Source organism: Mytilus edulis, chromosome 14 (assembly GCF_963676685.1).
Source record: "Mytilus edulis chromosome 14, xbMytEdul2.2, whole genome shotgun sequence".
NCBI classification, from domain to species: Eukaryota; Metazoa; Mollusca; class Bivalvia; order Mytilida; family Mytilidae; genus Mytilus; species Mytilus edulis.
The window spans coordinates 10,649,295-10,666,593 of NC_092357.1; the positions used below are offsets into that span (position 1 = coordinate 10,649,295).

Sequence of the window (17,299 nt, forward strand, 5' to 3'; positions counted from 1 at the left end):
TGTCAATGCACTTTGTTACTGGGAAGAGTTGGATAAAGCATGTAAATGTCATATTACATTCAAAAATTTACCAAGCCCAAACAAAAAGACTAGTAGCTGAAAAATTAAACACCTGCATATTATTCCAATTTACAGGAGAAAGGACTGACAATGATGATTCAATGTTTTAACAGTTAAAGTTGGAATAAGTTATTTCTTAAAAGGTCATGTGAGAATTAAATTTCTTTTAATTATAATGTACCGAGAATAAAAGTCACTGTATGTAGAACTATTATATTCTTTATCATTTATAACAAAAAAAATAAATTCCTTAAAAATTCATGTTTGTGTAGAGAGTAAACAAAGTTATCTATTTATGTACCGGTATACATTTTCTCCAGCCAGTTAAATATTTTATACAGCTTATGCTGCATCAAATACATGTTAGAAATCTACTAAACACACTTCACCATATTTTAAAAGAAAGTTTTATAATCATTTTAATAATACACACCTGGACACATAGGCCAAATGAAATAATTGATATCAATATTCTACAATGCCAATGGACAGGCAGTTAATGACAGGCAAAATTAGAAAAAAATATTATATACACAGTCTTATATAACTATCCATAGTACTATATATAACCAACTAATTGATGTAGGCCAAGCAAAAGAATTAACGCATATCCACTGTCTTATATCATCATATCTGCATCGTCATGCAAGTATTTAGTATTTATGACTAATATATGCAGAGTAAAAAAACTCCACATACACTTTTTTTTTATTAATCTTCTCTAATATTGTTTTACATGAACTAATAACTAATGTAAGACAAGAAAAAAAAACCATATCTAATCTAGTCGGAGACCACAATACGAATAGTGTTGACAGTGGGTTACTTGCCATTAATTTTAATACCCCTTCAACATTTATTTCTCCATGTTTAATGCCTCAAATTGCAAGTTAGGGGGGGGGGTGAAATTACACTGTTAAAAAAAATGTGTCCAGAATTGAAGTTTTCTATAATTTTGATATTATTTGTCCCAAAAGTAGTACAACACACTGTAAAAGTTTCTTTGAGAAAGCGCAGGTGTTTTTTTTTAATTTTCATTTATGTTCTAAAAAAAATGCAATACGAAATAATTGTGGTCTCGGACCATCTGTCTTTTATCATCATCTCTTAATATTAATGCAGTTCAAGTAAAATAAATCATATCCCCTGTCTTATAAAATCATATCGAACATTGTCATACATGTACTGATAATAGATATAGGCCAAGTAAAAAACTCTACATACACATTCGTACATTGTCATATCTAACATCAAGATAAGTGTTCTAATAATTGATATTGGCCAAGTAAAAAACTCAAAATATACATTCATACATTGTCATATCTAACATTAAGATAAGTGTTCTAATAATTGATGTAGGCCAAGTGAAAAACTCTACATATGCATTCTTACATTGTCATATCTAACATTATGATACATGTACTAATAATTGTTGTAGGCCAAGTAAAAAACTCCACATATGCATTCATACATTGTCATATCTAACATTATGATACATGTACTAATATTTGATGTAGGCCAAGTAAAAAACTCCACATATGCATTCTTACATTGTCATATCTAACATTATGATACATGTACTAATATTTGATGTAGGCCAAGTAAAAAACTCCACATATGCATTCATACATTGGCATATCTAACATTATGATACATGTACATGTACTAATAATTGATGTAGGCCAAGTAAAGAATTGTACATTCACATTCATACATTGTTATATCAAAAATTCTCATAATTATACATGTGTGTCTGTACTAAAAGTTGATGTAGGCCAAAATTCATTGTTTTTCAAAGTACTCAAATATTTTTTGTAATATGTTCTTGTTTTTTGTCACTCTGACATCTCCTGTTTTAACTGACTTTTCTGACAGTAATGCCATTAACCCCCTTTTACCACCTCTATCTATAGACATTTTGAAATGGCATCATTTCAGTTTTGATTTAGCTGCTTTGAGTGCCATAGCTTTTGAAATTACTTTTTCCTTTATTACTTTGGAATATGTTTTCAAATTGCACAACTGCCAATGGTACTGGTCAGGATAGTTTGGTGAAAAAGCTAAATCATCAAGGTAATTGGAAATATTTCCCTTGTCAGTTATTAATTTGAGCAATAATCTTGCATCATGGACATTATGTGACTCATACTCTTGTCCTAGTAAGTTATTAACTAAAAAAGACTGACTGTATGATGCTAAACCAGGAACAACCTGTTTAAACAAATTCAAAGAATCTATAAAACAAGATATTTATGAAGAAAATTCATTCCACATATTTAGAGGGGACAATGTATTAAATAAAACATGTCAATAAAATCTTTTAATGTTATGTCCTATTAATATAGGTTTGTCTTTAAATTCGGATATATAACTTTAAAAAGTCAGTCAATCCTCCATGGGGTAGTTTGTAAGGAACCAATGAACCATTGCGATTCATCTTATTACCAACTACAGCTAATCCAGTAATTATAGAGGCTTCTGCTGATATAGGCTGGTTAAGGAAAATATAACGACTGAATATTCTGTCTACATTACAGACCTTCTAAAATTCAAACTGACCATTATTCCGTGCGTTCATCGTGTATCGTGCGTGTTGCGTGCGTGCATCGTGCGTGTATCGTGCGTGTACCAATCGTGCGTTCATCATTCATCGTTCCGTGTATTTTCCGTGTAACGTGCGTGCATCGTGTATTCTTAATCGTGTATCGTGCGTGTATCGTGCGTGTATCGTGCGCTCATCAAACATTCATTCTTAACCGTGTATCGTGCGTGTATCGTGCGTTCATCAATCATTCATTCTTAACCGTGCGTTCGTCAATCGTGTATAATTGTGTAGATTAAATAACGTGCATTTGTGAAACGTTCATCTCTAATTGTGTAACGTTCATACATTGCGGTTTTTATATGATAGTCGGTTATAGAGCGGTTAAAGTATATGTATATATATATAATATATATGTATGTTCCGGCTTTAAATAAAATTTACAGTCATACTTACTTTCTTGTAGACTCTTAATTAACTTCATCGTACATAACGTTCATACAGATTCATGACTTTTTGTGTAAATATTTTATCATCTGTAAAGATTTTGTGGTTATTCGGTGAATCTTGGCTGGGACTGACACATTTTGATATAATGATACATGTTGTACGTACAAACAATAACATGATATTGACATTTCTACGACAGAAGAGTTAAAATTGGAATTTCTATTCAACTGAGCGAAAATGGACTTAAAAATAATATACTGTTGGCCAACTGGTATTTGTTAAAGATATTCTGTCAATTAAAAACAAATGTGTTTTTGCAAAATTTAAATGTAGGGTAGCTCCACTAAAAAAATAGAAACTGGAAAGTATGAAAGAAAAGAAGTCCACGAGATGACATGTGTTGTAGCTCTACTATTGAAGATGAACTTCATGTCATTCTAAAATGTTCATTATAGTATAATATTATACATTCTAATGAACATTTTAACCCGCGGCTATAATTATCAGATAGCGAAAATTTAATATTTTTATTTAATAACGGCAATGTTGCTGCTATAGTCGCCAAAAACACCAACAATATTTTATTGAAAAGAAACTATACAAATCCTTGGTTGTAAATCCTAGGTAGATTATAATTCTTAGCTTATTTGGCAAATTCCTATGCTACTAAGATATTTCGAAATATTTAAGTTTTGATAAATACCATTATAAATATCATTTTTGTCTTAGTTTCTGATGGTCACATGCACGTTTGTTATTTCATTGAGAAAATACAATATACAAGATTGTCGGGTAAATGTGGATTGCGGATTAAAATGTTAAATGTCAAACATGAATTAACAAATTAAACTGAGGCGAATTAACACGAATATGTATATTCTCTTCAACAGTGTTTGAATTCTCTGTTCTGAATTTCATTTAAACTAAGCTAAAATGTTTTGTGGAAAATTGAATAAAAATAAACATTACATATATTTGAAGGCATTATTTTAATTAAACAAATATAAGATCACGCAAATATATCATGTATTATTTTAAATTGAGGAACTTTTAAAACTTGAAATTGGATTTACAAGTTTAAGATATAATCTTGTTTTTTTTTTTTTTTTTTTTTTTTTTTTTATAAATTAGTTAAATATACATGTATTATCATAACAAGTCTTTACTTGAATGGAATAAACATGGAACACTTTCACGGATTCATTTTTCATTGTGTTCATGGTTGCCTATCAATGACACCGTTTTTAATGTATGTCTAAAAGATTATTATCCGAAAAATAATTCACAATAGTAAGTTGTTACTGACTAGGTTGGTCCCCTCTGTAAAACATCTCGGAACATACAAATATTAAGGTATTGTCAAGAATTTCAATAACGACCGGGAAACAAACTAGTTGTTAACCTTCTATGATTATTAAAGAATGACGGATGTTGTTTTTTTTCGGTACGTCTTAACACTGCTAAGGAATCCTTAGCGCACTAAGGCTTTGACTATACAATGCCACTAAGAAATAGAAGGAGTGCTGTTATATGTATTATTTTTATATATCGTGTTAGAGATTGATATTTAATGCATAAATTTCAAATTTTACAGAAAAATAATCATAAATAAACGAGATATTCAACATTATTTAGACACGTGCCGGTTTTTCTTTGATAGGCCGAAAATCAATGAACCGTTTGACACGTGCCAAATAACATATATATATATAGCAACGGATTAAACAATAACGATCTTTTTTATTTTAAGTGATTTAAAACAACTGTATCGAAAAGATTTATGCTTCAAATATTTAATTAATGTGTTGTTCGTATTTAAAATGATGAAAAGGACAAATAATGTTGCTGTTGTTTCATTTCCTTTGCAACAAAATTGTTTGCCATAGGAGCACGACTTTGATGTACGCCAACTTATAAATAAGAGTGTGGTCAGCTTGTTAAAATGTTTATGTAAGATATACGGAGACAAAAGGAATATATATATATTTATAAGTGTTTTGTTTTTATTTTAATTCCGACAAAGATGCGTGTAAATACAAATGGTTTCACTAAAAATATGAGTAAATTCCGAAAACCATCATAAGAAACAACTATGTTAAGTTTCATGAAATGGATAAGCGGTTCTCAAGTTACAGTGCGACATGTGGACGGACGGACGCCGGACATTTGTATACCATAAAACGTCCCGTCAAAATGTTGACGGGCGTATAAAAAAGCGTAGTGCGCCCGTATGTCAGAAAGAAATCTGATTTGTATGTTTTTTGTCGAGTCTTCGACTTTAGTCGAAAAAGCGAGACTAAGCGATTCTACATTCCGTCGGCGTCTTTGAAATTTTAATGACCGTTTCTTAAACTATCCTGGATTTCTATTAAACTTGGACAGAAGCTTGTTAATAATCATAAGATAGTATCAAGAAGTTTTAAAACACTTATAAGATTCATAAACTGTCCTGGTTTTTTTTTGGACAGAAGCTTTTTTCAATTAAAAGATAGTATCAACAGGAATATTTTATTGATTTATTTCCTCATTTTTTTTTTAACAAATTGTCTGTTTAACATATTGTATGAGATAATTTATGAAATAATTACTGTGGTGTGTTCAATCATTACTCACTGTTGAAGGCCGTGGGGTGACTTATGGTGAAAACTTCTGTGTCATTTTATTTCTTGCGATGAGTTGTCTCATCCCCAATCATACCACATCTTTTTCTTGTTATCAAAACTTCAACATGTATTTTCATAAACTTTAAGAACGATTGTACGAATATGTATTGAAACCGAAACCTTGTAACCAGCTTCAACATGTTCATGTGTGGACAAGTATCATTTGCAAATATTTAAAACGCGTATTTAAAATGGCGATTAACTGGAAACAACAAAGTATTAATACCAGAATTTGTGAAAACGCTCCAAGAACAACTCAAGCTGACGACTTTGGCGCAATGGAGTGCGATGGTTTATAAAACGCGGGATATCTTAATTAAAGTCTACATATGTGCAATTATTATGAGCAGTATATCTGTTTCAATGTCAGTATATAAAGCATTTTTTTTAATTTGTTTTTTAGGGATGCACCCAATTGCACCTTTTTATTTAAGATATATTTCCGTGATGTAACCTCGAAAGATTAGTCACATCACTAAAAACAATAAGGGAAATGAAACTTCTCGCATGTTGCACTTTGGGTAAAAACAATAAGGGAAATGAAACTTCTTCTCGCATGTTGCACTTTGGGTAATAGTTCTCTTCGACAAAATACTGCCTTGCACTCAATTTTGGTATAAATATAAAGAAGCCAAAATTTGGTTCTGAAATATATATTTTTGTAAACTCTAAAAGCTAGGTAGCATATCCCTTAATTGGTATAGGCTCTTAAATTGGACAATGTTTAGAGACAGTGCTAGGACTGTTAGCAAGTCAAGGTCGCTAAACTCTCATTACCCGTTTAGAGATTTTCTGAAAATACAATGGCTTATGCCTTATTCGAAACAAAAACATGAGCAAATATAACTGGTGGCCTTCGGTTGTCAATTGTTCTTTTCGGGTTGTGGTCTCTTTGACACATTCCCGATTTTCATTCTTAGTTTTAAAATAACTAAAAATACTATTTACAATTGTCAGTTCAAAATACATTTAAGAAGTCAGTGTGTTGTTACATGTTATATTCTACTGAATTTACTATATCCGTTATTATTACGTAATATATATATTATATAAGTCCTGTGTCCAGGTGGAAATAACGGGCCGTAATAACAATATGTGATTTGTATGTCAGGTGAAAGTGACAACGGGTGGTATGTATACTAAAATGTTTATCGTCTTCCATTATACATGAGGGTGTGAATGGGGGTTTATAGAAGGAAATTATAGACAAAAAAATAAAGAATACAAAAAATAACCAGACAAATAGAAAAGAAAATGATGAGGTACTAGAATATATGGAATAAAGAATGATCGGCAAAAGGTAAAACGAATTATAAAACAAATTGCCTAAAAATATAGAATACAGAAATACTGAATCCCCATTCAGACCCTCATGATCTGACATTTAAAGCTTTAGGACATTTATGGGCATGCGATACAGTTTTAGACCGACAGTGATTTTTTTTTTACAAAATCAATTTGTACATGTGTATATGTGCTAAAAATTATATCTTCATGTGCTAAATTTAAAAGACAAATGGGTTTGAATTATTCGACATTTACTAATATTTCGGTTTCTTGGACATTTCTGTCCTTTGAGCAGACACCCTTAACATTTTATATTTCAAAATATAAAGATATGCAGATTTCGATAAAGAGATAAGGAATATCTTCGTTACAAAATTGGGTTCTTCCTACATTTGTGTAACAATTCTTTGTTAATAATTGATTTTTGTTAAAAGAAATTGATTTAAGAAAAAACGGTATTTTTGTTGAATATTTATCTAGTTAAAAAAAGTCGTTAATTTTTTCATAATAGTTGGAACAAAAATCTCCATACGGTATCAAGCCAAATTTCTAAAAAGAAGGGAAATATGCTCTTAATCTAATGGTTAAATCTCGAAAAAATGTTAAAATGCTAAAAGTTTTTAAAAGAAAGAGTTTAATGTCTGCTATTTTAGATTAATTCTGCGAATTGTTTTTGTCTGCAAAAACATAAAACAGAGAGATAAAGAGAATCACAACTAATTGAATAAAATGGAGGATTGAAATGGAGAATGTGTCAAAGAGACAACAATCCAACCAAAGAGCAGACAATGGTGCGTCTTAACACGGCTAAGGACTCATAAGTGCACTAATATGTTATAATATGCTACTAAGGACTAAAAGAGTGATGTGCAGTGTAAACAAATTTCTTATCTAGATTGAGATTGATATTTAATGCATATATTCAAATTTAATCAATAAAAGATCACTGATAATAATTGAACAATGCCTGTGCCGGTTTTCGTTAATTTTTCCGAAAATCACTGAACTATAAGACACGTGTCAAATTACATAACTGATAACACTATTACCTTAAAAAATGAAAAAAAATAATTATTTAGAGAGGAAAATTACCCAGACATTTAGATATATTTACCATAAAAATATGTTTTTAAATTTTTTAAAAATCATTTAATCATCGGTTTATGATTTAATGAAAATATATAGAAAATTGTTAAGCTGGTTTTTTTTCAGGAAGGAAAATAATGTTTGCATCGAGAAAAATAGCCCCTCCCCTATAAATGATCATTAATTTACCTAAGTGGGAGCTTAAATTTTGGAATCAATTGCGAGGCCTGACTTCCATAAACAACAGATTACGAACAGCAAACAGTGGATACACCAATTCATTGATATGTATGAAAGACAACGACGGACACAAAATGATTGCACTGAATAATTTCAACTACCATTGAGATATATTTTTCAGATCTCCTTATCAAATTAGACATGCATTTAAAAAAACCTTGGGATATCTATTACCGTTAGGTTTCAAATTGGAATTAAAAATTGCATTTTCCCAAAGTGTTTTAGGTAAAATCCCGTGAATCTCACCTCCTAGAAATTTGAAGTGTCAGCTAAGATGTTTGAAAATATGTATGAATTTTCTTACATACTTTAAATTGGAAAGGAATATAAACACATTCAGTATGTTTACTGTACAAACAAACAACAGACACCAATTGTGTCTTATATTGTTGAAGTCATTTTTACTGAGATCAAAATTTGATTAATTGATTATTCAGTGGTTGTTTAAACGTCCAGTGGCAAACATTTCATGCATATTCAGGACGAAAAGTCGTTTCAGAAGTATATAATGAAGTATTTGGTATTACAAATGTTTGAATTTTCTAATTATTTAGTAAATGTCATTTTCTTAGGTAGTTCTAATTAATTTGTACGACATATCTTTTGCTCTCAATTAACACATACGATTCTGATAACAATGGATAATATATAAGGAACTTTGTAACTTAAAAAAAGAAATTATGATTGTTTAATCAGGTGTTATGTCAGTTCGCTTGTGTCAGTCGGATCACTGATTTTCGGCAATATCAAGGAAAAACCGACACGTTCTAAAGATTGTTCAACTACTCATTTATTGGTGAAATTATAACCTAATATGTCCTGTTGATAAGTATATATGTACAGAACTACAAAAATTTGCAGTGAATGTTAACATAAAAGAATCAAATAATTTCTGCTATGCTTGTAGTGAAAACGAAAACAGCTTACAATATTTTTTAGATATATACATATATAATCGTTTATAAAATATATCCGTCAAAGTGAAAAAATATATAGCATGTAAAAATACATAGATCATTCATTTATTGCAATCAGTTATATCAAACATGTTAGTTAAAATAATTTCTTGAACCGGTCACTCTCTGTAGATATAATGCGTCGGACATTGTATGCATAAAAATAAAATCTCGATTTTTAACTGTATGAAATAAAATTAGTAAGAGTTTCGCGGAACACAATGTCTCGCCTTCGTTTGCCGTAAACTTGAACTCTCAGGGTGAGGCTGAACAAAATCAAGACACTATATTTTGATTGTTATGAGCTTCTGTCCAAGTTCAAAAATATTTCCGGTGCCTATAAAATAGCCAACTTTAATTAAGTTATTTGAATCTGAGCTGGCAAAATAGCATATTATCTATTAATGTGGTATCGGCAAAACAGCTACAAGTATTGCCTTTAATGAAAATTCATATCAATTTTAAATACTATTCTAAATAAAATAGCTTTGAGAATCGTGTAAAAAACGTTCGTTGTTCAGTCGTCAATGAATCACTCAACGTGCGTGTATCGTGCGTGTATCGTGTATTTATCATTCATCGTGCATCGTGCGTGTATCGTGCGTTCATCATTCATCATTCATTTTGCGCTAATCCTCCGTGTAACGCTCATCGCTCATCGTGCGTGTATCGTGTATCGTGCGTGTACCGTGCGTGTATCGTGCATTCACCGTGCGTGTATCGTGCGTGCGTGTATCGTGCGTGTGGTCAGTTTGAATTTTAGAAGGTCTGTACAAGATTACAAGCTGCAATTTGAGTAATATCTGAATATCTACCTGAAAAAAAAATTCAGGATAAGAAACAGTTTTTAATTTCAGATTTTCTTTTAAAGCATTAAAATTCATTCATCATAAGTTCTAAAACTGCAATTTTACGTCTTAAATATATAATCAAATGTAAGAAGTGGTATTTCCCTACTAGTTCTACGTTGAAAAACTTATTTATTCAAAAGTATATTTTAAAATGACTGATTTTCATTAAAAGGGAATCTTAACATATCATTTAACAAAAAAATGATGACCTACAGATAAGCATAAAGAATGCATATGACTATTTCGAATATCTCCTTTTAGTCTGACCAGTGATATGATTTCTGGGCTTTCTACTTACTGAGACCAGTCGTCTCCAAATCAAAAACAACTAATGGTGCATTAGTAGTTACAACTTGGTCGCTATCATCTGGCATATCTGGTATATTTTCTATGTCATCTTTCTTCTGATCAATCTTTAAACCTGGTTTTAAAAGCAAATTTCATACTATAAAGGTATATTGATTTTAAAAGAATCAGTTTTTTTTTCAAAATGCTTCTTTCTTCATACTCTTATCACCAGAATGTTAGGTATGTATTTAAGATGTGGCATGCAAATGAGAATGAAATCTGTCATGTCATTCAATGACACATTTTTGATTTTTAATCAAATTGTGCAGTTAGAAAAAAGTTATAGATATATAAATACATGTATACCAAAGTCAATCACAGTTTTGGATCTTCATGTACCACTTTTTTGAAGTTATGTTATAGAAATTGAACAACAATGGGTGTTGCAATCACACAAACATGACCCTGTAGTTTAATGTTTACATATTTTTCAGGTCAAGGCCTTTCATAGCAGACTGTAATGTTTAAGTTTTTCTCATTGTTGAAGGTCATAGGATTGTTAATAATTGCCTATGTCAACACCGCTTTGGTTGATAGTTGTCACATTGGTATTCATAGCACATCTCCTCAGTGTTACACCACATAGGTGCAAATTAAAATGTAAATATTTCAACATTTTTATATGTGTTGAAATCTTTCTAAAATTACCGATTGAACTTTGGTATGTTGTTCCTTCCTTCGTTTCAGACAATACTGTTCTTTTGGCTCTTTTCTTTTTCAAAAATATTCTCTTCTTCTTCCATTCCTTACTTTGGGTCATTGCTTTCTTCTTCGATCTCTGCAGGTTAAGCTTTGAACCTCTTCGTATTGTCTCATTTACTGGTGATAGTCCTATAGATGTATTTAACTGAAATAAAAGAAAGGTAATCCATATTGGTGTAACACCACAATTCAGGCCCGGCCAGAAAGCACATACCAGAAAGTAGTACATATTTAACACAAAATAGTTCCTACGCATGAGTGTAACTTTCAAAATATGTAGAATATTTAGGTATTTTTGGTATCAAATGAAAGATGAAGGACTGGTGATCATTGTAGAACACTTTTGGACTTTTAATTTTGAATAGTAAAAAAACTGCACCAAATTTTAAAAAGAGGGTACATTTTGTCTGTTTGTCAGATCTGAAGTACCTGTTTTGGTACATCTGAAGTTCCGGGAACCAGTTCTTTCTTATATGCAATGTAAGGTATGTTGATTTTTTCAGTACAAGACACCATAAAGTGTTGCTTTGAAATGCAATGATTGCCACTTTATTTGAACTTAAAATAAAAGAGGTGTGCCTGCTTGAAACGGAGGAATTTAACATAGAAAGCAATGGGACCATGAATTAGTGGTGTACTTCCTATTACAGAGAATCACCAGAAATCCAATTTTTAGAAGTTGTACCTATTCCAATGAAAATAAGTCAAATAGGATGTTAGTAATCATGTCTAATCATCTTTTTTGGGTCAACCGTCCTGCTTATGGGAAATTTAAGCTCTTAAATTGGCATACTCAAATATGTTAGCCTTTTATGGTCATACAACATGCATGCAGTTAAGACTTGACTCCAAGTTCTCATTTTTGCATTTTTTCTGATTCATATCAATAAAACATGTATTTTATGACTTGTTTATGGAACAAAATAGCTCTTGGTCAAAATAATCTCATGATTTTTCAAGTTTTTTTGTTTTTCTTATGGTAGCCTTTTACAATCTAGGCAAATGGTATATACTCATATAAGAATTCTTAAATCTCACTGTACATGTAATTTTGGACCAGTTTAGCAAGTTATCTAGCTGAGGGATATATAAATTGCTCTTATTAATCTATGTTTTACCACAGAATTATATTTCATGCAAACAAAAAGCCTTTTTTCAATTTCAAGAAAAAAGGGGGGATAATTTCTCATTTATGTCTTAAGTTTGGACTAATGTATTGTTATTTAATGAAGAACCTCTGATAAAAATATGACTATTAGTAAGCACATAGCTTTCCTAATAGAAATTAATAAATAAAACAATGATATTGAGAATAAAAAAAATATATTGGCCAATGGTAATATACATATGCAGTTTTCTTTGAATAACCCATATGTTACTACCAGTCCAATTTGAGCTTTAAATTAATAAAATAGTATTTGGACTAAGGCTTTATATGTTTTTTATTGCTTGAAATAGATCATAGAATGAAATAAAGTAATGCTCAAGTCAATATAGCAAGTTTGGTTCTGTTATAGGTGTAACACCACAATTCAGGCCCGGCCAGAAAGCACATACCAGAAAGTAGTACATATTTAACACAAAATAGTTCCTACGCATGAGTGTAACTTTCAAAATATGTAGAATATTTAGGTATTTTTGGTATCAAATGAAAGATGAAGGACTGGTGATCATTGTAGAACACTTTTGGACTTTTAATTTTGAATAGTAAAAAAACTGCACCAAATTTTAAAAAGAGGGTACATTTTGTCTGTTTGTCAGATCTGAAGTACCTGTTTTGGTACATCTGAAGTTCCGGGAACCAGTTCTTTCTTATATGCAATGTAAGGTATGTTGATTTTTTCAGTACAAGACACCATAAAGTGTTGCTTTGAAATGCAATGATTGCCACTTTATTTGAACTTAAAATAAAAGAGGTGTGCCTGCTTGAAACGGAGGAATTTAACATAGAAAGCAATGGGACCATGAATTAGTGGTGTACTTCCTATTCACATCATATATGTGTCAATATAAGTACTAGACAGTAAACAAAACATTTTGTTTCTTGTCCATATGATTACGTTATACTACTTACAAAATTATTATATAGTGTAAACACGAATATGGTTTAGATAATATGCACATTATAAAGCATCATATGATGGGCTGACTGCTTATAATGTTGTGTGAACTATATTGGTAATTAATTTTAATGATGCCTTAGCTGTACTTGATATGGCTTTTTTTTCTAAACTTGATTTTTGAAAAAGTTCTTTAATTTGTATAAATCTTGACAAATCTTATCATTATTGAGAAAAAATAATTATTGTATGGAGATAATGTTCAGTTGACAATTCAGCCCAGCCAACCAATCTGTGTGGATCTTGTTAGTTATGTTCATTTGTTGAAAAAGTAAGTATTTTAAGGGCAATAACATTTATAATAGGTTAATTGAGAATTCCTCCATTTTAACATAATTGAATATGATATTGGTTGAACTATTTTCCTAACCAAAGGTACTTTAATTTAGGTTTAGTTTCCTTAAAGATGAAAAAAAGGGTTAAGATGAAGAAAAAAAATGAAAGGCATCAACTCCTGTAAGAAGATATCTTCAAATGAAGGTCATGTGTGCTAGAACTGAATAAAATACAGGATTTAAATAATGCTATTACCTCTGAAATGTAATGATATCCCTCATTCTTCTGCAGTACAGCAGAGCTGACTCTGTAGTTCAGGCTGGAAGATGAGGAAAAATGTTTAGTTTTTGGAGCTTTTGAAGCTATTATATTGTTGACGCTCTCATCTGCCTGTGAAGACCCTAATTTGGATAATTTGTCCGACTGTGGTACTATTTGTTAAAAATAGCTTTTCTAGGTCTGATTAAAGTGATGCGGAAGATAAATATTTTCCATAAGGAAGGTTTGAGTGGATAAAGCTGTGTTTGTTTTTCAAATATCCACACCAATTTTCTGTGCAGTATTGGTGGTCACCATACATATGGTCTGACTGTGGCATGACATTCGGAATTACCAATATTCTGTTCCAATACATATGACACATTCTTAACTATTGATTCTGCAACCATCCCTGACAACCCTCTATGCTTTGACCTTAAATCATTTACTTTTTTTATTATATTGTGTTTGATATGGGTTTTGTCACTGATTTTGACCATTGAGGAATTTGGCATTAATAATTTCGCCCTGTCAAAACCAGTAGAGTCGTCATCACCTACAACCTGTGAAATTAAGATGTTTTTGTCATCCAGTCCTTTAAGCATTTCTACCACCATATCTGGCTCCATACTCTAAGAAAAAATTTGCAGGAATGTATACCAGAAATTGTCCCTCTTGTACATGTTGTATATGTTCCGGACCATATGAGTATTTGGACCATACGCGTATGGTCATGACCATATGCGTATACTCATATGGTCCGACCGTACGCGTATGGTCCGACCGTACGCGTATGGTCGGACCATATGAGTATAATACTCGTTTGGTTATTAACGGGCCGGACCATATGAGTATTTGGACCATATAGGTATATTTATTTTTCCAAATTACATTATAAACGTTTCAATAATACAAGAACTTTATCTAAAAAAAACAGTGATGGTTTAAAACATGACAATTTTTTAATTTTATAATAAAAAAAAACTACGTAAAAATTTAATATTGATGCCATAGTTAGTTTTCATCGCTAGTTACATTAGTGCATGTAGGCTTGGATGACATTCACTTCCACACGGTATCATAGCTTTTTTTGCATTTGCAATTTTGTGCACGATCTTTTTCATTTACACATTTTGTTTGCGAGTGAAAAACAAGCCTTTTTTGCAGCTGCGTACAGTGATACCGAGGTCTTTGGCAATTCTGATGTCTACAGTGTTTTTAAGAAGCTCTAGATCTCAAATATCGTAAAATGGTTGACTGCAATACACCATCTTCACAACACAACTTAAATAAACTAATAGTATGCTACTTTCCAGTGACTTCTTATGTAACAGTTCATTAAGAAATTTTTGGAATTTAATTTTTTAGTCGACATATTGCCATTTACTCGTAATAACAAATCGGTTATGACCATCGGTAATGACCATCGGTATAAAATGTGTTTACTTTAAATTTGACAATTAAGTAAAATTAACAATGTGAAAGTTCTTATTTTTATTAAGCTTATCTTTTTATTATAATATAACGATAAAATTACCTATATGATAGCGTCTTTTGAATGAACGGTCATACCATATGAAGAGTTTAGAAGTATTAAAAGTAAACTGTAACAGAGTGTTAATTACCCCGACCATACGCGTATGGTCCGACCATACGCGTATGGTCGGACCATATGAGTATATACCCATATGGTCATGACCATACGCGTATGGTCCAAATACTCATATGGTTCGGAACATATATATTTATTCAAACAAGAGAAAACAACATATGGACAAGTAATATGAATAAATGTAACCATAATCTGGGTTTCTTATGTTTAACATCTTTTAAGGTACCTATTACAACTATTCTTGCCCAAATAAAACAACTAATTCATGAACAAATTTTTCAAGAGCAGAATTCATATATTCTTATATTACAGAATCATCAAAATTATCATTTTTTCAACATTTTTGCTTTTTCAAATAAACGGGCAAACTATGTTGACCAATTAATTTTTTTTAAAAATAGGGCACCTTTGGCAAAACTAAGGCTACGTACACACAATCTTGAAATTGAAAGAGGTAGAAACAAGCAAGTCAACAGAGAAGAAAGGTTGTGCAAATAATGTCATAACAACAATATAGAAGGCAAAAACATTTTATCTTGCACTGCACAAAATATGAATCACAAAAAAATGTTCTTATATCAAAATTGTCCTATTTTAAAAATTATGATAAACAATCCAAAACTGAGGATGAATATATCAAACTACTACTTAATAGCAAGTGTAGAAAAACACTAGATTAATATCATCTTTTATTAATCAATCATTTGAATTACGGAAAAATGTCCTTATAAATGAGTAATATGAACAATTTAAAGCTATAACATACAATATACTTATGTCGGTAGTCTCTTCTTATAAATTAACTCGTATATATATTGATATATTTATAACAGCACATTTCATTGTTCAAAATGTGCCAAATGATATGCTATGTAGTATTGTTTAATTGCTGCATCATTACTGTTTGTATACTAGTTGTATGGGTCTTTGCCAATTATTGTAATTGAGTTTGTGCCAATAAAATATTTGTATATATTTATTTGTATAGTAAACTAGGGAAAGTTTAAAAATGAGTTATCTCCCTTTGAACAGAACTCTATGTCAAATAACTAATACGTGTTTCATCGAAAATTCAATTATAATGAAAGGGCTTGGACTAAACAAGGAGAAAAGCTAAAATCAGGAAAAGATAATTTGACCTTTATTACTAAGTTCTGTGAAAGTTACAACTTCTATAAAAAGATGACAATCGGGTCAATATCTGTAATTGTTTTTACATAGGCGGTAATGGTAACGTTTTTTCCTGTAGCTCAGTCCATATCGTAAACTTGAATATGTATGTTAGCTCGTTTCGAAGCTGTGACATTTTCACATATGTGGTTAAATTTTTGGGGTACGAAGTGAGATTACTTTTTCCGTAAATTAGCAAACCCCGATCATCCTTTTGTGATGCGGCTCCTTGTGGTAAAATATCCCCTTTTTAACACAATAAGTTATTTGAAAATGTAATACTTAAAACACATTCAATAGCTCCATAGTTTTAACACATTTATTCTATGTTCCTATACTTTCCTAATCACCACAAATAATTAAGTTCAGTCATTTGTTAAAAATAGAAACATGTCCAATATCACTACACAGAGATTTTTTCTCTACACGTGACTTTTGAGTTCCTCATTTCGAGGCGCATTAGGGATGTTGTCCCAATCCCTATATACATGATATATATATAATTCAAAATACACATCTGAGCTTATGAATGACAGTACTTGTAATTTTGATGTGTACAATATCTGTATTTTTATAATTTATTTCAAAGTCATAATTTTGCAATTTTTTTGAAAACTTTATTATGAACATCTGTGTTATAGAATGTTATTTGTTTTGTATTTTTCGGAGACTACCTTA

At 30.9% G+C, this 17,299-nt stretch overlaps 1 protein-coding gene across 1 annotated transcript; it reads right to left on the reverse strand.

The window, feature by feature from the left end:
* Positions 1-1,989: 1,989 nt before the first annotated feature.
* On the reverse strand, positions 1,990-14,468 carry LOC139503969 (uncharacterized). The gene is made up of 5 exons (XM_071294015.1): positions 14,195-14,468; positions 13,837-14,012; positions 11,132-11,330; positions 10,434-10,556; positions 1,990-2,294 (listed from the first exon to the last, which is right to left on the reverse strand). The coding sequence occupies exons 1-5, from the start codon at positions 14,466-14,468 to the stop codon at positions 1,990-1,992; spliced, it is 1,077 nt and encodes a 358-aa protein (XP_071150116.1).
* Positions 14,469-17,299: the final 2,831 nt, after the last annotated feature.

Bases quoted from the DNA above. Each gene is read 5' to 3' on its own strand.
- LOC139503969 (XM_071294015.1), bottom strand. From the start codon at position 14,468: ATGGAGCCAGATATGGTGGTAGAAATGCTTAAAGGACTGGATGACAAA. The intron at 14,013-14,194 runs GTAATTCCGAAT...TTTAACAAATAG, and splicing joins TGTATTGGAACAGAATATTG to TACCACAGTCGGACAAATTA. The intron at 2,295-10,433 runs GTAAGTAGAAAG...CTTGTTTTATAG, and splicing joins TTTGGAGACGACTGGTCTCA to ATTCTTTGAATTTGTTTAAA.